Consider the following 21,573-nt stretch of genomic DNA (forward strand, 5'->3'; position numbering starts at 1 on the left):
TGATAGATATTGATGGATTTGGTGGTTGGAGAGATTTTAGGGAGTATAGATATGGGAAAATCGTTTGGTGATATGGTTTGGAGAAATATATTTGACCAAGTCAACTAGGAAAAGATTTAATTAGATTAATTAGTTTTTTTTCGAGGTGTTACAAAAATTCAAATAAATAAATAGGCACTTATTTGCATAGGGCATGTCCACATATATGTACAAGTTTATGTCGCATCATTTTTAAGCTATAGTGGTTGTGGCTGCTTTGTTTTGTTTTATTTTATTTTAAAAAATAAATCACTTTTTTTCTTGTGGTATTACTAGCATACAAATAATTACATCTGAAAATAATGGGACCTCTTTCTTTCGTCCTCATATTTTACATCAAGAGAAAAAGACAATATGAAAAGATTTGGAGTTACTCGGAGATCACACCCCGTGATAACTACCAAAAAACTCGCCAATTACTGATGGATATTTCTGTCACTAATCAGTAAAATTTCTTCACTTAACAGATTAGTGACAAATCAAATTTCGGCAGATCCGTCATTAACGAACTTGTTAGTAAAAAGTTTTAGTGACGGATTTTCCGTCACTAAAGTTACTATGAAGGAAACCATAGGCGGCTGCTTCGCATTAGCGACGGAGTAATCTGTCACTAATTAGTGACTCACACTTTTCAGTCACTAATTCTGTCACTAGTTGTTGAGCTATTGGATGCCGTCACTAAATCCAGCACTATTTTATGCTTTTTTATAGTGATATTAATTCGTAGTATTCATTGTTTTAGTTCTGAAATTGAAAATGAAAATGAAAATGAAAATGAAATATGAGTATACAATACGTAACATGGAAAGGACTTAATAGCAAAATAAATTAAAATTACAAATCCTAAAAAATAGAAAATTAAAAAGCAGAGTTCACTTCGTGAAGATGGTGTTGGACTCGGGCGATTTGATCATGACGTTTCCAAACCCTTAAAATCTTGTCTTTATGTCCTTAATTTTGGGCTTTATGACCCACTCATTAACCTTTTCTAAACAAATAGGCCCATTAACCAATCGGTACGGATCCGATATCCAATCGCACAAAACATTGAAGAAAACAAAATACATTAATTAAATTATTTATTTATTTATTAAATATAAACGGAGAAACAGGGAGGCGAAAATGAGAGACTCATCACCGCGAAGCTTCATATTCTAATTCCATCGTCAAATTCATCAGAATTCAAACCCTAGTGATTGAAAGGGGAAGACACAGAAAAAATGGTTTTCTACTTCAAGGCTCGCCCTGAGGCTGGGGATTTCACCATATTCATGGGCCTCGACAAGTATGAGAACGAAGAGCTCATCAAATACGGATTTCCTGAAGATATTTGGTATCATTTTCCCCCTTTTCTTTTCTTATCATAACACCTTCATTGTTGGAATACTTTTGAGTTCATTTCCTGGAGTTGTTCTTTGACGGGAGGGGGTTTCCGATGCGCCTATGCACAAGGAATACGGGAGAATGGTGATAGATTTTTGTTGGTAATATGATAGGATGCGTTTATGCTCTGTTTGGAAGCTTATTTTCATGGAAATGCATTTTCATTTTAGGTGGAAGTCGAGTTGAGAGGTTGTTGACTGTGGAATTAGAACAGATAGAGCTGTGATGTGTTTAGATTAAGGGTTGTGTATGGTGAAGGGGATTGAATTTATCAGGTTGTAGGTCGAAAGGTATAGGTTTCGGTCTATTTTCTGTAGTTCTATCATAATTTGATTAAGTTATTACTCTAGGGCAAGGTCAAATCTTGGACTTTTCTTATGTGTTTTGGAGCTTAGGTCTATATTGCAATTCAAAAGATGTATATATGGAAGAATTGCTTTTGATTTTGTTAAAATGAATGAAATTTTTAGCTCAATATAATGGATGCTAAAACATGTTGTGATGATTTAGCCTTGATAACCTTTTCTCTTGTGGATTTGTGGTGGTTGCCTAAACAAGCGCCCTAGGACTGCCGAATATGCTTCTAAAATGTGGCCTATTGTGCTGTTCAATAATTGCTGCAGCTTACTTGACAGGGATGATTTGATGCAGGTTCCACGTGGATAAGATGTCTTCAGCTCACGTGTATCTGAGATTGCACAAGGGTCAAACTATTGATGATATATCTGAAGGTGTGTTAGAAGATTGTGCTCAACTAGTCAAAGCAAATTCTATCCAAGGTAAGATTTTGTTTTTCTTCATCTCGACTTTGTTCAGTGTAGCTTGCGAACTTAAGTGTATTTTGCTGAGACTTCTGAGTGTTTTTGTTTGAAGCAAAACCTTGATTTGTTTGGCATATGGTTCTATTGTCTGATCTAATATCATGGTTATTGCAGGAAATAAAGTAAACAATGTCGATATTGTTTACACTCCTTGGCAAAATCTTAAGAAGACTGCATCGATGGATGTTGGGCAAGTTGGTTTTTATAATTCTAAAATGGTGAGCATTAGTCTGTGTGACTTTTATGATAACTATATGGGGTATTTTCCTACTGCTTGAAGTCTGATACCAGAGATAAAAGTAAATGTGTTCTTCTAATTACCCAGGTTCGTACCGTGAGAGTCGAAAAGCGAATAAATGAGATAGTCAACCGATTAAACCGGACCAAAGTGGAAAGAACTCCTGATCTAAAAGGTTCGTATTTTGTTGTTTATTGTGCAAAAACCCTCATGTTAGACAATAAGAGAAGAGAGTCGAGCTATTCTGTACATGATTATTTTTTTCTTTGGCATGCCTTTCTTGGCTTGAAGCACACAACTAAGTAGTATGCGAGTAAAATGTCCTCCAATTTCCTAATGATTGCCATTCTTTTTGTGTGATTAGCTGAACGGGAGGCCGTAAATGCAGCAGAAAGAGCAGAAAGGAAGCAGCAGCTCCGTGAAAAGGTTAGTTATTTTACCTCTTGATATAGGTACAAGGGTTTTTCATGATTATATAAGTGAGCCACTGCTAATCAGATGCATATTGAAATGTTTCCACTGACTCTTAAGTCTCTAACAAAACTATATTTGAGGTACGATACCTGAAGTTGTCTCTGTTTGCAGTATCAATTTTCCTTACGGATATGTGTGGGGCCAGTTTTTCTTTGTTCCGTGATTGTGGTTGGCATAACTGTATGAAATTCACTTCTCTCAAACTACGACCTGGTATCTAAAACATCTGGGTATTTAGTTTTCTAGGACTAGTTGATTTAACAAGCTATTATATTACCCCAGGTTTGAGAAACTAAGTCATAAAGAAATCCACTGCTCATATTGTTAGTACTTACTTGACTGTCTGGACAAATATAATATTTTTTTCTGCTCTATCACGGGCCTCACCTCAGTAGAGCTTCCCTGGCTACTACTAGCTATCTATGGCACCATGAAAGTAGATTGATGGTGCCTGCTGGTCATGTAACAATTAAGATGTCTTGCAACTATTTTTCTGTGACCGAGTGCAATGATTATCACCTTGTTAAAATTTAGTGAAGGAAAAAGCTATAATGTAATTTGGTTGAGATATTTCTATTGAGGTTCTTTTCCCATATCTGATGTTTAAGTTCCCTATATTTTGTTAGTTTTCTTAAGTAAATTTTTTGGTAGGATTGTACAGATTTTTCGATTGCCACAATGACAAACTAACTAATTCACTGATTGTCACTTTGAAAAGCTCTTTTGTGGCTTACTTATGCTTATATGTGATTATATGTTTTGCAGAAGCGACGGGAGGAGTTGGACAGACTTGAGAAAGACAGGCAGGCTGAATTAAGGAGCTACAAAAACTTGATGGTAGCTGAGAAGATGACATCTAACAAGGACATAGCATCTACCAACAAGTCCCTTCAAGAACTCGAGGAAGATTTCATGTGAACATAAGATGCTTCTACAGTCCCTCAACATCCAGCCATTAGTCGAGTATATGAGTTCTTTGGCCACAAGGGCCGAGGACCACAATGAAGTTCAAAAGAGAAAGTCCACGCGTCATATGCCTTAAGACACATTGATATGAAATCTTGATATATTGAAGCGCTCCCTGATTGTAGTAATAATATGTGGGGAGCAAAGATTTATATAGAGGGAACTGCCCAATTCGATCTGTTGAAGCTCTGATTATGACGAAAAGCTTGTGTTTTGGATTATGACACGTTGTTGCCCTTTTTCTTGGTTAAATTTGTTGCAGGAAATATATAACTTGCTCAGCTTGTATGTGTAATTTATTGCTATTTAAGATCTATGGCATTTTTTATGTTACTTCGATCAGTTTTTGATCGTTTGTGGTGTGTTCGCTTTTCTGGGACGTCTCTTACTTTGTGACTGGAGAGGTTTAGGTTCAATCTTCACTGTTTCGTTTGGTGGCTTTATAGTCTACCTCTGGATTTTCTGGGTATGGGAGTTGATTTCGGAGTTGATTTTTCGGGCCTGTGATGGTGTTAGAGCATCCGCAGCGGCAGCGAGACGAGACTGAGACGGCAGCGAGACGAGACCGAGACAGCATCGAGCCAGCGATGTGGCCACTCCGTCTCGTCCCGTACCCCTCGGCTATCCCTCCGCCAAGAGCATGTTGGCGAGCTGGCTCGCCAGGCGCGTCGGCCACGTGGCAAGCAGCGGATGGGTCGTGATGCCCACTCGCCGGCTCTGCGAGTGGGCGTCGATTTTCGGAGATTTGTAATTGTTTTTTTTTTAATCTGAAAAAAAAATTACCCTTTTTTTGCCCCTTTTTTTGCAGATTTTTTTTTGTATTTTTAATTTTCTTTTTTTTTCCACATTCATCTATAAATAACTCAATTCCCCCATTATTTTTTCCACACAAACACTACACATTCACATCCTCCACGCACGTTGAACATGCTTCGGAATCACCATCAGTGGTGTGTGGAAGGAATGCCGCAATTTCAACGCCATCTACGTGGCTGAACATGCTTCACAACGCTGAAGCCAACATCGTGGGTTTGCACAAGTCGTTGCTATGTATTTCGTTACTCAAAATAAATTATAATATTAGGATTTCAATTATGTATGTTTTGTATTTCCTGATGATTTAATTTCCGTGGTTTTTAATTAATTTATGAAATTATTAGTATTAATTTAATATTTCAGTGAAATATTGATTGAATTTGTTGAAAAATAAAAATAAAAATGAAATGGGATGAATGGTTAAGAGATGGAGGATTGTATCTGTTGTTTCTTAGTTAATGGATGTGGAAAAAAATGCAGTGGGGCCCATGAATAGTTAATGGATGAGACGGTATTGAGATAGAGACGTGGATGACCTTAGATTCAATATCATTTGTCTTTTGGAATGGCTTCTATCTTCTGGTTTGTTCTTGAATATTTGGAGGTTGGTGGATTCAATGTTCATAGAAATGAGTGTTGTTATGCGATGCATATCTGAGAGTGTCTTTGTCTTCGCGATTGCGATTTATAATGATAAATTCTCAATTTGCAACTCACGGTTTCTTTCCATCTACTAGTCTGTATTCTTTAATATAGTGAAAATATATAAAAAATTGCATTAAATTAGTAAATTTGTTGGAAAATTATATATTGGTCAATAACCAAATATTCACCTCTCACATACATATCCATGCACACACATTGTCTATCTTTCTCTCTCACTCAAAAGATTAATCCATCAACCTTCTATAACCATGTCTCCTTCAATGAGCAAATGGAGAAGCTCACGCAGCAAAAGCATGAAATTAGGGCAAAACGCATACTCATCATCATCGAGTGATCACAAATGCCTGATGCTTTGGCGAAAGCTCAAAAGAGGGAAGAAGAAAAGCTCAGAATTTCCCTTTGCAAAGCAGAAAACCTACGATCCGCAGAGCTATATGCAGAACTTCGACGAGGGATCTGCCAGTGCCACCTTCGAGCCCGACATCGACAATCTCTACCAATCATTCTCAGCCAGATATGCCAATCCTTCAAGATTTGATCCAGATGAATTCAGGAGATCCACGTTAATTGATGTATGAATCACACCAAATCTCAATGTATGTAATGTAATCCTAGTTTTCATGTTTTTTTTAGATTTTTAGTTTCCTCATATTTTCTCTTTGGCTGGATAAATATATATATCCTAGCTCTGTCTCTCATGAGATTTTTTTTCTTGAAGCTTATTGTATCAGTTGTATATTGAGGAATGAATGCTCAACTTGTGAATTCAGCTTGCTTTTTTGCATGTGATAAGATGAAGGATGAGTCATACAATGTAGTCTAAATCAACTTCAAGATATTGATTATAGGGTATATAATTTTGAAAATTCTGGCTGCATTAATGCAGAAAGGTTTGAAACCGTGTAGCTAAATATCAAATATTTACAGTCAAAATTCATTCATGATGACAAAAAGGAGTAAGGAGTGATGTCATATTGGACAAAGAAATAGGCATAAAAATGAGAATAAGCAGTCAAATTAAGATTTTTGAAACAGGGGAAATGAAGAACATTCATTTCTTGATTAAAGTTGAGGGATACATGTTCTTCATCATACAATCTGGTTATTCAGTCAGCTGTAATAATAGGTAAATATCACCAATTTTGGTTGGGAGAGACTTCATCAATGAGCAAATTATGGGAGGTTCTTCTATGCTGCATGCTTGCATGGAATCGCCTGTTTCGGGTTCTTCAGCTCATCTCCAGCTACAAGGAAGAATGCGGTGTGCCTAGCAGGAAAAAAAGATCGAATCATGATCGTGCAAAAATACAGAAGACCCGTGAAATCGAAGTGAGTTGGGAGATAAGTTTGCTGTAGAGTTGTGCTATTGTACACACGGTACCTAAAGAAGTTCATCATTTTGGTTTTGGAATCTGAATCAATATCCTTGGTTGTGTCCAGTGCCTCCTGCATGTGGTGCAGCCACCTCTCAGCAGCTTGATGAGTGACTGGGAATGGCCGGTGGCGACCAATCAGAGCAGGATGGCCTGTCCAAGGAATGAGTGCCAAAACACAATTAGGTACAACAAATAGAATAACACAGAAAGCCAATGAGCTTGTAAAGTAGTAATGAATTAATCCTATCTTTTCATGAGTAAGAAACTAGCTGATCATTCAAGCTTAGCAGCTATGTCATTGTTTAACTTCAATTACTTGAATCATCACGTTTCAAAGCACATGTTCTCACATTGAAGACCATAATCGAGAAAGTTTATATTTTTCCATCAAGAAAGATAGTACTAAAACAAGAGAGAAGGTTCAAGCAAGAATCTTCTGATACTGAAAAGAGGAGACACTTTCACATACCAATAGAGATCAATTCCATCTCAACAGTAAAATCACACAATATCTAACTACAAGTTAGTAAAGGGGATGATGAAAATCTCAGCATACTATAAGATTGAAATCACAGTAACAAGAAATGGCATAATAATTGAAGTCAGATTTCAGTCACCTCTTCTTTGGCTGAACAGTGGAGGCCCTCCCATTCTCTGTATAAAGAATTCATACTGATTTTGAATGGCATCTTCCTTCTTAGAATTTGCAAAAATTGATCGGAACCACTCTTCCTCATCATCATATACTCTGTCATCCAACATCATCATAAATTATACTCCAGATATTACATTTATCAACAAATGCCTTAGAGGCTTAGGGCAGAGCAAGTTTCCATGAAAAAACCCTATTTTTTAAATAGATTATTTTTTAAAAAAGCGTAAATAAGAAGGAATACTTGGTTTCATTCTTTTTGACTTCTCCTATGCCGTTAATGAATAAACCCTAAAAAAACCTTACAACTCATGTGGAAGCTTCAGTTCATCCAAAAAATCCAAACTTCAACCCATTCTCAATAATGAATTTAGAGAGAAATACGATCGAACAGCGATATCGAGTAAAATTCAAATGAAAAATTGAAATAGCGATGTCAATTTTACCTGTTGTAGAAATTGGTGGAGAGGTTGATGAATGTCTGGTGGCCGAGCTTCTCGTAGAGATTGGTGTCGTCAATGGCGAACGCGTCGTTTTGGGATACCCCGCTCCACTCCGACGCCTTTTCTTGCAGTGTCTGCATCTCTGCCTCTCTCTGATTTGTGGAAATTTGGAAGAGGGAAATGAATTGGGTATTTATAGGGGCACGTGTAGATCGCGTGGGCGGCACGCTGTAGAGTGTGGTGGTGGGGACACTCGCATAATTTTATATAAATATTTAATATTCTTCTCATAAATAAATTAAAATTACTAGTATTAAAAAAATGTTTTGATAATGTGTAGCCACTAGTTTCATTTGAAACAAGGGGCAGATTTTTTATTTTTAACTTTTTACTGTTTTTTAATGGAGTTACGTGTACAGGATATTTTCTTTGTATATCATGGGTAATTTGTTATTAAATTCTTCAATCTAATTACAGAGCCCAATTTTATAGACCTATTTCAATTTTGACGACCCAAAGAAAATTTATCATTTCTTTTTGTGAATAGTAAAATATGGTTTTCGTTAAATGTCATAAACAAATGCTTATATTTTATTTTTGTAATCTAAGTGGTATATTGATCCAAGTAATTTTTTATTTTTGTGGCATTGATCATGCATGTGATGTGATGCAAGAATGTGGGCATGACGCATGTCAAAATAGAATTTATTAAGAAAAATATGTATGTTGTAATTATAAATTTAGAATTAATTTGTTTTTGGAAGTGAACAATCATGTAAATCTAATAATCGCATAATAAAATTATATTGCAGATGATCATATATCTTCTGAAATATCGGGTTATTTGCTGGATCAAAAAATATACTATGAATTACAAGACCTTAAGTAATGCCACTTTTTGATTTTTTAAAAATGATAATATTACCATTTTTTTTGTATTTATCCGATGAATTACAATGACCATCTGTGGATTCCGAAACATATTTCTCGTGTATCTTTCTTGATAACGTATTCAGTTTGTCATTTTGATTGGTGAGGACATAATGAGGCAATTGTGTTGTAACTTTGAATTCTTTTCGCCATAAATATGAAAATGCATCCAAATTCGTTGTAACACATCATGAAGACATATTTTCTAGAATATTCTTTTCTCTTATTTTATCATTTTTTTTGGTTTAATAGTAGATATAGTACTACAAATTATTGAGTTTATTTTACTATAATGTTTTTCTTTCAATCAATAAATTGAGAGTTTGAATCATAGTATTTATGTAAGTACAAGAAGTGAACTGTAATTAATTAAAAAAGTTCAATCTTACTCAATAACTTAAACTTAAAACTCATGCAAACAAACTAGTATCAAATGTCGATCGAAAAATTTAAGTGATATATAGGTGAATTTTGATGTGAAATTAATATTGGATTGCTAGTTTTCAAAGATTATGTGGATTTACATCCTTGTCTCAATTTCATCGATTGATAATTGTAGCGATTGGAAATGATGCTGCGATATTTTATATGCTATACAACTTTTAGTGATAAGGAAAAAATTGCAGTGTATAATTTACAATTTCAAATGCGTCGAATATAATTGTGAAAAAAATTCAATATAAAGAGTTTCCAATTTTCCCATAGTCATAATTACATAAACTTGGCCCAAAATCAAATATCAAAATAAACCCATGTGTGTGCAATGTGCAATTATGCCCATTCAGTAGAAGGCCTGGGTTTCTTTCTTAATAAAAACCTGTTTCATAGATAAGAAATATTTTGCCAAAAAAGTTTATACTAGTACATAAAATATTTCAATGATAGTATATTTGTTTGTACAATATAAGGTGGAATATGTAATTTTAATATAAATATAATTATATAAATGTAACACATGCTCGCAGGGAGTATAATATATCTGATGTATTTTAATACTTTATTTGTTTAAAAATACAATGCTTTTTGTATAACAAAGACCTGCTATGTAGTAGGAGTATTATTATATCAGTTGGTTGGTGTGGTTATCAATACTATGAGGCCATCCACAATGGGGCGGACAGTGGCACGCCCGATGGCGCGCATCGTCCGCACCCGTCATCGTCCGCCCCATTGCGGGTGCGTGACATAGGCCGCGGACGATCGTCGCGCCCTATACTAAGGGCGCGGAGTATAGCGCGGACGATGTCCATCGTCCGCCCCATTGCGGCCTACGCGGACGATGGCACGCGTTTTTCTATTTAAATATAGTTTCTCATTCATTTGTACATACGAACATATCAATTATCTCTTTACATATTCTCTCTCAACATCCAACTAAAATGAATCTCGGCGACGACACCAATCACGGTGGGCAATTGTGAAAGGGCCGGCTCGTTCCTGGTACAAGGAAGTCATCGCCGATGTCATATATGCGTGCATAATCATGCACAACATGATAGTCGAGAATGAAGGCGGAAACATCACCGATTGGAATGAAGATGACTGTGCATCTACCTCGTCCGGCACGTCGACCGAGACACCCGATAGAGGGTTACCGTTAGGCTTCAATGAGGTTCTATCTAGACATGCCTCAATGCGCAACCAACAGGATCATGCGCAGCTCATGAGCGACATGATTGAAGAAGTGTGGGCTCGTAACCGCCGTCGCTGAGTTTGCGTTTTTTTTAATTCGCATTGTAATGTATTAATTTTTATTAAATGAAATGAGGTTTTTGAAATTCATATTTTAATTTATTAAGTTTTTTTAAATTCGTATGGATTTTGTAAATATTAAAAAAATGATGATGAGGCGCCATAGCAGGTGGGGAGGTAGGAGGATAAAACTGATGACGTGGCGCGCCATAGGGCGCGGCGCGCCTTAGGACGCCCCACTGCTGATGCCCTAAGGGGAGATATGTAATTTTAATATAATTATAACACATAATAATGTAGTGTTAGCCTGTTGATCAAATTTAACTGATAAGAAAATTAGAAATATAAATTTAAATGATTTAACGTGTTTTATTAATATAATATTGATATCTGATGCTCTTTAAATTCCTTCAAATAAATTCTTAATTCAAATAAATATTTAGCAGAAGTGTTACCGGCGGAGAAAAAAATATGTCGTATAAATGAGAAAATGACTCAATAAAGAAAGTTACACATTTTTAGAAAGTATAGTATTGTGCTCAATATTGCAAGCATGAATGCTCAATACTAGAGCACGACCTTACAAGGTCGTGCGCACAGGTCGTGCGCACACATTGAGCACGTGTTGTATCGTCCAATGGAAGAACAATGTACATCTATTTCCTTTTCTTTCTTTTCTTTTTATAAAAAAAATCAAAGTTAAATAAAAAGTTTTTAATATCCAGCTGCTCTTTAATGCTAGGTTTTAATGAAAGAAAATATTTATTTTTGTTTAATTCTTATTCTTGTTAAAGAAATAGGGTCACACATCCTCACTAATTTTTTATTTGAATTATGTAATTTTGGATGTTTTAATAAATTATTATTTTTTTTAAAAATTATTTTTAATTTTAAATTTTAATTAAAATTTAAAATAAGAAAAATATCTGCCTTTGCATATAATGGTGAAAAATATGTACACTGGAAAATATACTGTATGTATGAAACAAGAAGCAGAGCACAGACCAAAATCAAGAATACAAAATTGAACCCCTAAAGCTAAAGTTCCGCCGCGAAATAAATAGCCAAAAAGAAGAGACGGTGCACTCCCAATTAAGAGTGAGAGAAGAAGAAGAAGAAGAAGAAGAAGAAGAAGAAGAAGAAGAAGCAACTAGCGCCAGCAGCTGAAGCAGAGAAGAATGGGAAAGAAAACGAAGAAACCCGGCAAAGGAAAAGAGAAGACGGAAAAGAAAACTGCAAAAGCCGAGGTCAAAAAGGCGCGACGTGAGTCCAAAAAAGTATCTCCCGAAGATGACATCGATGCTATTTTGGTATATACCCTACATTCTCCTTCATATATCAATCCCAAAAAACCATTCTTTCCTCTTGATTATTTATTGATTTCATACAATTCCATTTGGATTGATTGTGCTGAATGTGGAATGACTTCTTCGAATTTGTGCAGTTGAGTATACAAAAAGAGGAAGCCAAAAAGAAGGAAGTCCATGTTGAAGATAATGTCCCAGCACCATCTCCAAGATCAAATTGTTCGGTACAAGTTCTTTCATATTGTGCAAAATTGTGGAGCTTAATTTGTAATGGGATTGGAAGCTGATTTTTGAATTATTTTTGCACGTGCAGCTAACTGTTAATCCCTTGAAAGAGACCGAACTCGTGCTTTATGGTGGTGAATTTTACAACGGAAACAAGGTTTCTTTCTTTCTTGTTATATATCAGTAGAAATTGGAGAATTGACCCAATTGAGTCTGAAGCCTAAGTCAAGTTCTGAACTTTAGTATTTGGAGAATTGACCCAGTTGAAAAGCAAGATCCCTCTGTTTTATTGCAAGTAATGAGTCTGAGGTGATTATTGTTTATGCAGACATTCGTTTATGGTGATCTTTACCGGTTTGATGTGGAAAAGCAAGAATGGAAGTTAATTTCGAGCCCCAATAGCCCGCCCCCTCGAAGTGCTCATCAGGCAGTTGCATGGAAGAACTCTCTATATATTTATGGTATAACGGGACTTCAAGAGTAATTATATCATTTATTTATAGATAAACGACATTGATCTTGTTTTCTGAATGAATGATGCAATCAGGTGGTGAATTTACATCTCCAAATCAAGAGCGTTTTCATCACTACAAGGTATAGATTGCTGGTGATTAATGAAGCTTTTGTAAGTATGGAATTTTGATTCTGAAATGTGCTTATAGGATTTTTGGGTGCTGGACTTGAAAACAAATCAATGGGAGCAACTGAACTATAAAGGTTGCCCTAGTCCACGATCAGGTCACCGAATGGTAAGCTGGCGTTTTCTGATTTGTCATGCATTAACTTTGGGGAATTTTAGTTATGAGAAATTGAGAATTGAAATGTCATAATGAATTCGCGTTCTCATTCTTTTGCAGGTACTGTACAAGCACAAAATCATAATTTTTGGAGGATTTTATGATACTCTTAGAGAAGTGAGGTAAGTTTTTTGTTCTTTCTGTGCTCCTGTAATACTTGTTTTACAACATTATCACTTCAATATGGACTACTCGATTTATGTCAGCATGAAAGTTGTATCAAACAATTATGAGCGGTATTGCTTGCATAGTGAACTCGATTTATGTGTATTTGAGCGTGTATTTGCTTTAAATTCTTCCCAATCATATTCCTTAATATTTTCTCATCTATCTGTAAAATATTTACCCTACTGCAGATACTACAATGATCTACATGTATTTGATCTGGATCAGTATAAGGTATTGTATCAGTTATCTTTGTAATTCAACCTTTTCAGCATATGTTCTCTGGTGCTTGTTAAATATAAGATTGTTAACTTAGGCAATTATTACTTTGATTGTAGTGGCAAGAGATAAAACCTAGACCAGGATCCTTGTGGCCTAGTGCTCGAAGTGGATTCCAGTTTGTTGTTTACCAAGATGAGGTGAGTGATGCATGTCGATTTAATAATATATTAGCTTAAAGGGAACTCTCTCTGTCTACATTAAATACTCCATAATACATGTCAAAATTGTTGGTTGTAGAGATAGTATCCTAGTTGTTTTATATCATGTTGTTTGAACTCAATTGTTTGAGGTTATAATATATTACTATTTTCTAACATTCTTATAATTGACTGTTTGTCCCAGATTTATTTATATGGCGGCTACTCAAAAGAGGTTTCATCATCAGACAAAAAAGTCTCAGAAAAGGGAAATGTTCATTCAGATATGTGGTGCCTTGATCCTAAAACCTGGGAATGGAATAAGGTATCTATGTTTCCTTAGCTGCTTATTCACTTTCTTTGCGAAATAAATATGATTCGCAGTTACAGAATGACTTTCATTGCTGTTGCATGTTAATACTGGATGCTTTGTTTCTCTTAGATACTCCTTTTCTGTTAATAATACATATTTTGCACTTTGAAAAAAATAGTACTACTTACTATCTTTTAAAGAAAGCTCCTTTTCAGTTAATCTTTGATACGGATGAGTTCTATGTGACCTATTTTGTGATATGTTCTCAATTTCATAGAGGCAGAACCTAAAATATGTGCTTTGAAGCAGAAAGATAAAGTTAAAAATAGATCAATCAATGACTATATGTTTTATGAAGTTCTTTTTATCTACAGTTTGTTAATACTTTCTTTTATGTCTCATGTAAAAGGTCAAGAAGACTGGGATGCCTCCTGGACCTCGTGCTGGTTTCTCTATGGCTGTCCATAAGAAGAGGGCACTGTTCTTTGGAGGAGTGGTTGATATGGAAATGGAAGGTCGATATTATAAATTTCTTTTCTTATAGTCTATAGCTGATTTAGATCCTTTGCTTTCAGCAACAAAAGAATAATATTTGAAACTGATTTTTCCCATGAAGTAGTTACGATACTTTAGATTTACAATTGGGGTACGAATTAGGTTCAATCACGTTTTATGGCTGCAGCTAGATTTCAAAGTATAATCTGCATTCTACAGTACATGTATGTCCTCATAGATTAGATGAAGTGAACAAACAGTAAAACTGCAACCTTTAATTTTTGAGGTTTAGTTTTTATTTTTCTCTTTTTAGTACTTAATCTTCCTTTTTCTCTTTTGCTGAATGAAGAACTTTAAATAGTACTACTAGGACTTTTTCCTCTTTGAGTCATTTCAGCTTATAAATCTGGCTCGCGTTTCTGACAGGTGACGTAATGATGAGCTTGTTCTTGAATGAGATTTATGGTTTCCAACTTGACAACCATCGCTGGTATGTTCTGCTTGCTAATAAATTTAGTTATAATAATTATTTCTCGCGCATTATGTCATCCCTTTACTTTGCTGAGGATGCTGAACTGATAATGATTTGTTCTGTGTCTGAAAAAGGTATCCGTTGGAGCTGCGGAAGGAGAAGGCAACGAAACATAAGGTATTCTTGTTGGGATAGTTCCTGAGTTCCAGCTCTTCTTTTGGCCGTCTCGACGTATCCACATGCCTGACTCCTCCCTTGGTTCTTGTCTCTACAGTTAAAGAAGGATTCTGACGAGATGAAAGTGGCAGAAAGGCAAAATATATCATCCCTTGACGAAGATGAAAATTCCGATGATGATGCTGACATGGATGTTGACGTAAAAAATATATCTGCTAGTTTGCATAAAAAAGTAACAGTTGTTGATGACAAAGAAGTATCTGGATCTAGCAAGAAATTCGCGGTGCAAGAATCTGATTTACCAGAGGTTTATTACTATAAGCCTCTGTCCTCCTTTTCCTTTCGTTTGTGTTTGATGAATTGTCTATTGAACTATTTAACTCTCGTTTGCAGATAGTGAAACCTTGTGGACGGATCAATTCATGTATGGTCGTTGGAAAAGATATGTTATATTTGTATGGTGGCATGATGGAAATCAAGGATCAAGAGATTACTCTTGATGATATGTATGCACTCAACCTTAGTAAACTGGATGAGTGGAAGTGCATCATTCCGGTTCGTGTCTATCTTGCTCATGCTATCTATTTACGTTTCTGGGTTCTGTATCGTGTTCGGAGCCATTGTACTGAAGTCCTTCTGTATCCGTTTTGGACAGGCGTCTGAATCAGAATGGATTGAAGTATCAGATGATGAAGAACAGGATGAAGACGAAGATGAAGATGATAGTGAAGACGAAGAAGACTCTGGCAGTGAAGATGACAGCGACAAATCTGATGATGCGGATGGAGACGTGGAGGTATTTTCTCATGTCAATAGGGCACTGAAAAATATGCTATTTTCACTTCTAGATTTTACATAGATGAAAACGTGCTACAGATGGGGGATGCCGTTGCTATAATAAAGGGAGAAGGAAAAACCCTCCGGAGGAAGGAGAGACGGATCAAGATTGAACAGATCAGAGTCACCCTCGGCCTTTCTGATTCACAGAGAACGCCAACGGTACTTGCTGCAACCCGTTCCATATCGACAACTTCATTATGTCACCAAATCTTGCATGTATGTTTCTAAATTGATTTCGTTCTTGAACTTTATTCGTAAAGCCTGGGGAATCTCTCAAGGACTTCTACAAACGTACGGATATGTACTGGCAAATGGCTGCTTATGAGCATACACAGCACACGGGAAAGGTGAGTCTTAGCGTATAGATCGTACAAAGATCAATGGTCCAGAATGCATTTTACATATTACGACAGGAAAATTTTATGTTTGCATTCCGTTTGTGTTGTTGGATTAAGGTCTTTTGGTGTTGTAGGAACTCCGTAAAGATGGATTTGATCTTGCTAAGATGAGGTACAAGGAACTGAAACCGATACTCGATGAGGTAACATTGTTTCCTCTGCTTTCACCCGTTGATTTCAAGAATCAGCGCGTGCTAACGTTCACTCTTTCGTCATGGACACGTTTCTGCAGTTGGCAATCTTGGAGGCGGAGCAGAAGGTGGAAGAGGCAGAGGCACCGGAGTCTAGTGGCTCGAGGAAGAAGGGCGCCAAGAAAGGCATGCTTTCGGCCGGCAGGTGAAGAGGAAATTTGCTTAGCTGAAAAAATTTTCACATTTTGAGCAAATTCTAAATAGTGTTTGTTATGAAATTAAATCCTTTCCTTTCTGGTTTGAATTTTTGTTTACTTTTTTAGTCTACGACATATGGGATCACATTTTTCAGGAACATAAAGAGTTATGAGAAATTGATTTGTTAATTTTGCTAAAATAGTACTCCAGTATTTAGGAAAGCCAAATTAAACTTGAGTTATGAAACTGGAATTTTATTATATCGGAGAATAGAATTATCTGTGGTGAACAAATCTTTGGAAATAAATTTTAAGAAATCTAGTGTTATTTGTATTGAGAGTAAAAAGGAGTTTTATTTTAATGTTGTTTGTATTTGTTAGCGGATAAAGATATTGTGTAAAGTTATTATAGTAACAATTTGAAGAATCCAACCTAGACTTCCTAAAGTTATTTGGATATATTTATTCCATTTTAGTTTTCCAGCTTGGATTTTATTTTTTGGAATATTTTGATTCGGTTCGCTTTTATTTTTCATTTTTAAAATTTTTCAATTTGATTTGATTTGATTAAAAAAACAAGCCAAAAATCGAATGTTCATCCATAGTAATATAAAATGAATGCAATTAAACAACTCAGCTTTTGTTTCTAAATCCACCCCCAAAAAAATGAAATGGTGTTCTACTTAAGGTCAATAATAACTCAATAAATTGAAATTATTAAATTTTACTTCGTTGATAAGTTCATAATAGTAACTTAATAAAATAAAAGTACTTAATAAAATTTAGTTGATAAAACACAATTAAAATTATAATTAATCTCTGAATGTTCCTTATGGGGGTATATTTTTTAAAAAAACTTAGGAACAAAATGCCACTATCTCCAAATTCAATAAAAGTTTAGTACTATCATGTTATACTATCTAGTACTACAACTATGGTGAGCACCCTGTAGAATTCTTTTTGAGACACAAAATTTTTAAAATAGTATCAAATTGAAAAAAATAAAATAGAAGAAAAAATTTAATAGAGATAATAATATTTCAAATTTTAAAATATACCTTCAAATGAGATAATACGACTGTATCTACTATTTTAAAATAAAATAGTAGTACTAATTTTTTCGGAATTTTAATTTATTGAAAAGTAATAAATTTACAAAAAAAAAAAACAATGGATTTATTTTCGAGTATTTCGTTGCGTACTTGTGTTGGGTTCAGCAAATTAGAACCCTAGCTAAAACCCCCAATCTTATTCTCAGTTAACGTTTCCGGCGAAGAAACAAATTCGAGACAATGGCGTTTAGGTCCAGAGGGATGATGAAGAAACTTGTGAAGAAAATCGGAGGTGAACAGAATCTAGCTCCGGGAGTGAAAGATCAGTTGAAAAAATGGGTGCCGGATCGCAAAATCGTCATGGGCCGTGCCAACCGCGGCCTTTTCGCCGGCCGCCATATCCAATTCGGCAATCGTGTCAGTGAAGACGGAGGCAACAAGTCTGTATGTTTACGTGCATATGTCATTATTTTTGCGCATTTTCGGTTTCATTGCAATTCATCGAAGGAAGGAATAATTGCTAATTTATGTGTGTTTTTATCTGACCTGTGATCGTATAACTTTGTATGAATTGAGTTGCTTAGTGTTTGATTTTATGAGGCTGTTGATTTAGTATTGTAAGGATTCATAATTGGAGAGCTTACTAGTAAGAGGTTTGGCTAAGTGTAGATCCTTTAAGTTCTAGCCGATCATCTTGATTAATTCGATTTGAAACGATCATCTTCTTTAATTCGATTTGAAACTGGTGTGGTGGAGTTATACTAATTATTGTTGGTGAAGAACTGCAGAAACTGTATTTCTCTGTATTTATGACTTTGATAGTTCAAAGATGTAAATTGATGGAAATTTTAGCTTGGTCTTGTTGAGAAAATGTCTGATGTTTGGTAACTTCAATTGGCTTGATCATTTTTTAACTTTCGGGTTCTTCGGTTCTTCGATGCTTTTAAGCGATCTTGCCATTGGCTCTACGCTGCATACTTCTGAAATTCTTATATATTCTCATTCTTGACTTTCTTGACTTGGCAATTATTCTAGGACGAAGAGGTGTTGGAAGCCCAATGTGCAAGAGAAGCGGCTCTTCAGCTACATTCTTGACCGTCAAATCCGCGTCAAGGTGACTACTCATGCGCTGCGCTGCATAGACAAGGCAGGCGGAATCGACGAGTACTTGCTCAAGACACCACACCACAAGATGGACACAGAAATGGGTCTTTTCTGGAAGGTTAAGATTGAGAAGATGTATCAAGACCTTGGAGGCAAGCAGGTCGTCTTCTTTGCACCCGAGGACGAGGCCAACTTCGAAGAAAAATTCAACGAACTGAGATTAGAACAGAAGGCTGGACGTAGGGACGCCAGGAGAAAAATGTATGGCTCGGCCTCCAAGCAAGAGCCAACCAAGGATGGAACAGATGCGGGGGAAGTCAGTAAACCTGCGACGTCAAAAAATGAAGATGGGAGCTCTCATACCGACTTCCATGAACCACTGGTCGCCAATGCTTAGAGATGCATCGCTTCTGCACGTGGCAGTCTTCGACTCGTCTTCTGGCATTTCCACTGGATATGCCCCACTGCATCTCGGCAAGAATGACCAGTTCTGTTGGCTTATTATAGTGACTACGTAAGTTCTCCACTTTTTGGGATGTATGTTGGAATTCTACATCCAAAATAGTTGATGACTGACAAGCAAAAAGATTTTGTGGTATTTTCAGTAAGAGACTTGTGTTTTTTTTTGTACTTTGCATATTTATTTCAACTCGAGTGTCAAGAACATGAACTAGTTGTATGATAAAGAGTAAAAAAGTGTAATAACTTCTACAATACTGTGAACAAGTCTGAGTGAGTTGCTGTCTCTCTCCTCTGATTCTATCTATCATCATATCTCTCGACTCTCTCCACAGTCCACATCTATCCTTTATCAAAGTGAAACCTCCCAATCCCGCTGGTTCAACAACCACGCCGTCACCGAGCTCGCCGGCGATTCGACGTGAATCCGGCAGCCCACGCCGGCAAATCTCAATTCCCATTAGTTTCTCTCAATTCTAGAATTTGAGTTTCAAACCCACATCGACCAAATTTCGAAAATCGTTGGATTTGGAGGTTAGATTCTTCCATGATATACAAAATGTGAGGTGAAAGCAACAGCAGCAAGTATTGAAGAAAAAAAGGTTGGATTTTTTCATATCAGAAAATGGCGGCAAAATTGGGGGTTTCGAGAATTAGAAGATTGGAAGATACATTCATCCCCATATTAAGAAAATGCAACAACACAAAGTTGTTGAAGAGAATCCATGCCCAAATGGAGAAGTTCTCATTGCTACAAAGCAATTTCTTGCTCACAAGAATGCTCGAGATTTGCGATCAAACTGGTGAGATTGAGTACGCAAATTTGCTCTTCACAAGAGTTGCAGACCCAAATGTCTTCGTATACAACACAATGATCAGAGCCTATACCCGCAACCAAATGTATCTATCAACCATCACCTTGTACAAGTCGATGTTGAGCTGCTTTGAAATTCTTCCCGATAGATTCACATACCCATTTGTAATTAGGTCGATTGGAGGGATGTCGGATGCTTGTTTGGGGAAGCAGATTCATGGGCACGTCTGCAAATTTGGGCTGATTGATGACAGTATGGTTAAAAATTCTTTCTTGGATATGTATGTCAAGTGTGATGCAATGGGGGAGGCGCACAAGGTGTTCGACGAAATGTCTGATAGAGATGTGGTTTCGTGGAACAGCCTCGTCTCGGGCCACATGAGGCTGGGCCAAGTTAGGAAGGCTCGAGCCATGTTTGATGCGATGCAGTGCAAGAATATTGTCTCTTGGACTGTGATGATATCAGGGTACACGAAAAACGGGTGTTTTGAGGAGGCGTTGGATGTGTTTAGGGAAATGCAGATCGCTGGGGTGCAGCCGGATTGGGTCAGCTTGGTTGCTGTGTTGCCTGCCTGCGCGCAGCTGGGAGCTTTAGAGCTCGGGCGATGGATCCATTTCTATGCGGAAAGAAGGGGGTTTTTAGCTAGTACTCGCGTGTGCAATGCATTGATAGAGATGTACACGAAATGTGGAGGTGTGGGACACGCGCTGCAGCTGTTTGGGGCGATGGAGAGACCAGATGTCGTGTCGTGGAGCACGATGATTGGTGGTTTGGCGAATCACGGGAGGGCTCGCGAAGCTATTGAGTTGTTTGAGGAGATGCAGAAGGCAGAAGTGAAGCCTAATGAGATCACATTCATAGGCTTGTTATCTGCTTGCAGCCACGCAGGTTTATTGGAGGATGGGCTGAGGTATTTCCATTCAATGGATAGTGGTTACGGCGTGAAGCCCGGGGTGGAGCACTACGGGTGCATGGTGGATCTGTTGGGACGGACAGGGCACGTCGATCAGGCCTTGGAGCTCATCAGGGGGATGAGGATGAGGCCGGGATCAGCGATATGGGGCTCGCTGCTGAGCTCGTGCAGGGGCCACCGCGATCATCTTGAGACGGCTGTGGTTGCAGCGGAGCGCCTCTTGGAGCTGGAGCCGGGGGACACGGGGAACCTGGTGCTGCTTGCTAATATATACGCGAATCTAGGGAAGTGGGGGGAGGTCTCGAGGTTGAGGAAGGCGATGAGGGGGGAGGGGATGAGGGGGAGGAGGCCCGGGTGTAGCCTCATTGAGGTCGACAGCGTGGTGGAGGAGTTCGTGGCCGGGGATGACACGAAGGCATGCTCTGGGGAGGTGTTTCGGATGCTGGGTGTGGTTGCTGTGCATCAGAGGGAAGAGATGTTGGATGATGTGATTGTGTTAGATCATTATGTATGAAGGAAAGCTCAGTTTTGTGTAGGTTTGAATCAACATACAGTCTAATAGCACTAGTTTGTAAGAATAGAACCAAAAATGCTAAGGTACACAACAAGTTGAAGTTATAAATTAATTCTTTTTAAGTGGGGAACAAAGGCAGGGAATACGTTGAAATTAGCTAAAACAAATTGGAAATTAGACAAATGCTAGTTTTTTTTAAAAAAGACAAAAAGGGAAAAATACTTCAATTTCATAAGTGGAATTTGAATCTTAGGGTTAAAAATTTATAGTCCGAGAAAAAATCA

The 21,573-nt window shown here is 37.0% G+C and overlaps 5 protein-coding genes across 5 annotated transcripts; 4 read left to right on the forward strand and 1 right to left on the reverse strand.

Annotated features, from left to right (window-relative positions):
- Nucleotides 1-1,155: 1,155 nt before the first annotated feature.
- LOC121782980 (coiled-coil domain-containing protein 25-like) lies at nucleotides 1,156-4,263 on the forward strand. The gene is made up of 6 exons (XM_042180994.1): nucleotides 1,156-1,372; nucleotides 2,074-2,201; nucleotides 2,358-2,461; nucleotides 2,569-2,656; nucleotides 2,846-2,907; nucleotides 3,721-4,263. Exons 1-6 carry the CDS (start codon nucleotides 1,260-1,262, stop codon nucleotides 3,871-3,873), a joined length of 648 nt encoding a protein of 215 aa, XP_042036928.1. The 5' UTR covers nucleotides 1,156-1,259; the 3' UTR covers nucleotides 3,874-4,263.
- A 2,163-nt stretch (nucleotides 4,264-6,426) lies between these two features.
- LOC121780929 (two-on-two hemoglobin-3) lies at nucleotides 6,427-8,030 on the reverse strand. The gene is made up of 4 exons (XM_042178586.1): nucleotides 7,878-8,030; nucleotides 7,397-7,527; nucleotides 6,785-6,929; nucleotides 6,427-6,670 (listed from the first exon to the last, which is right to left on the reverse strand). Exons 1-4 carry the CDS (start codon nucleotides 8,012-8,014, stop codon nucleotides 6,592-6,594), a joined length of 492 nt encoding a protein of 163 aa, XP_042034520.1. The 5' UTR covers nucleotides 8,015-8,030; the 3' UTR covers nucleotides 6,427-6,591.
- Nucleotides 8,031-11,485: 3,455 nt separating this feature from the next.
- LOC121782577 (kelch domain-containing protein 4-like) lies at nucleotides 11,486-16,632 on the forward strand. The gene is made up of 20 exons (XM_042180472.1): nucleotides 11,486-11,806; nucleotides 11,941-12,027; nucleotides 12,117-12,185; nucleotides 12,357-12,489; nucleotides 12,576-12,622; nucleotides 12,691-12,777; nucleotides 12,886-12,947; nucleotides 13,182-13,224; nucleotides 13,329-13,409; nucleotides 13,615-13,734; nucleotides 14,132-14,237; nucleotides 14,644-14,707; nucleotides 14,824-14,866; nucleotides 14,964-15,173; nucleotides 15,260-15,421; nucleotides 15,522-15,662; nucleotides 15,743-15,865; nucleotides 15,967-16,053; nucleotides 16,179-16,247; nucleotides 16,337-16,632. The coding sequence occupies exons 1-20, from the start codon at nucleotides 11,675-11,677 to the stop codon at nucleotides 16,442-16,444; spliced, it is 1,974 nt and encodes a 657-aa protein (XP_042036406.1). The 5' UTR covers nucleotides 11,486-11,674; the 3' UTR covers nucleotides 16,445-16,632.
- Nucleotides 16,633-17,631: 999 nt separating this feature from the next.
- Nucleotides 17,632-19,218, forward strand: LOC121780806 (54S ribosomal protein L24, mitochondrial-like). Its single transcript, XM_042178437.1, has 2 exons — nucleotides 17,632-17,924; nucleotides 18,520-19,218. Exons 1-2 carry the CDS (start codon nucleotides 17,725-17,727, stop codon nucleotides 18,983-18,985), a joined length of 666 nt encoding a protein of 221 aa, XP_042034371.1. The 5' UTR covers nucleotides 17,632-17,724; the 3' UTR covers nucleotides 18,986-19,218.
- A 155-nt stretch (nucleotides 19,219-19,373) lies between these two features.
- Nucleotides 19,374-21,322, forward strand: LOC121781203 (pentatricopeptide repeat-containing protein At2g20540). Its single transcript, XM_042178916.1, has one exon. It carries the CDS (start codon nucleotides 19,673-19,675, stop codon nucleotides 21,287-21,289), a length of 1,617 nt encoding a protein of 538 aa, XP_042034850.1. The 5' UTR covers nucleotides 19,374-19,672; the 3' UTR covers nucleotides 21,290-21,322.
- Nucleotides 21,323-21,573: the final 251 nt, after the last annotated feature.

The sequence above is a fragment of the Salvia splendens genome, chromosome 20 (genome assembly GCF_004379255.2).
Source record: "Salvia splendens isolate huo1 chromosome 20, SspV2, whole genome shotgun sequence".
NCBI lineage: Eukaryota > Viridiplantae > Streptophyta > Magnoliopsida > Lamiales > Lamiaceae > Salvia > Salvia splendens.

Coding starts and splice junctions, on each gene's coding strand:
- LOC121780929 (XM_042178586.1), bottom strand. CDS start 8,014: ATGCAGACACTGCAAGAAAAGGCGTCGGAGTGGAGCGGGGTATCCCAA. Junction 7,528..7,877: donor TCCACCAATTTCTACAACAG/GTAAAATTGACA, acceptor GTTGGATGACAG/AGTATATGATGATGAGGAAG. Junction 6,930..7,396: donor ACTGTTCAGCCAAAGAAGAG/GTGACTGAAATC, acceptor TTCCTTGGACAG/GCCATCCTGCTCTGATTGGT.
- LOC121782577 (XM_042180472.1), top strand. CDS start 11,675: ATGGGAAAGAAAACGAAGAAACCCGGCAAAGGAAAAGAGAAGACGGAA. Junction 14,238..14,643: donor GGTTGATATGGAAATGGAAG/GTCGATATTATA, acceptor CGTTTCTGACAG/GTGACGTAATGATGAGCTTG. Junction 15,174..15,259: donor AAGAATCTGATTTACCAGAG/GTTTATTACTAT, acceptor TCTCGTTTGCAG/ATAGTGAAACCTTGTGGACG.
- LOC121780806 (XM_042178437.1), top strand. CDS start 17,725: ATGGCGTTTAGGTCCAGAGGGATGATGAAGAAACTTGTGAAGAAAATC. Junction 17,925..18,519: donor AGTGAAGACGGAGGCAACAA/GTCTGTATGTTT, acceptor CAATTATTCTAG/GACGAAGAGGTGTTGGAAGC.
- LOC121782980 (XM_042180994.1), top strand. CDS start 1,260: ATGGTTTTCTACTTCAAGGCTCGCCCTGAGGCTGGGGATTTCACCATA. Junction 2,462..2,568: donor GTTTTTATAATTCTAAAATG/GTGAGCATTAGT, acceptor CTAATTACCCAG/GTTCGTACCGTGAGAGTCGA. Junction 2,657..2,845: donor AAGAACTCCTGATCTAAAAG/GTTCGTATTTTG, acceptor TTGTGTGATTAG/CTGAACGGGAGGCCGTAAAT.
- LOC121781203 (XM_042178916.1), top strand. CDS start 19,673: ATGGCGGCAAAATTGGGGGTTTCGAGAATTAGAAGATTGGAAGATACA.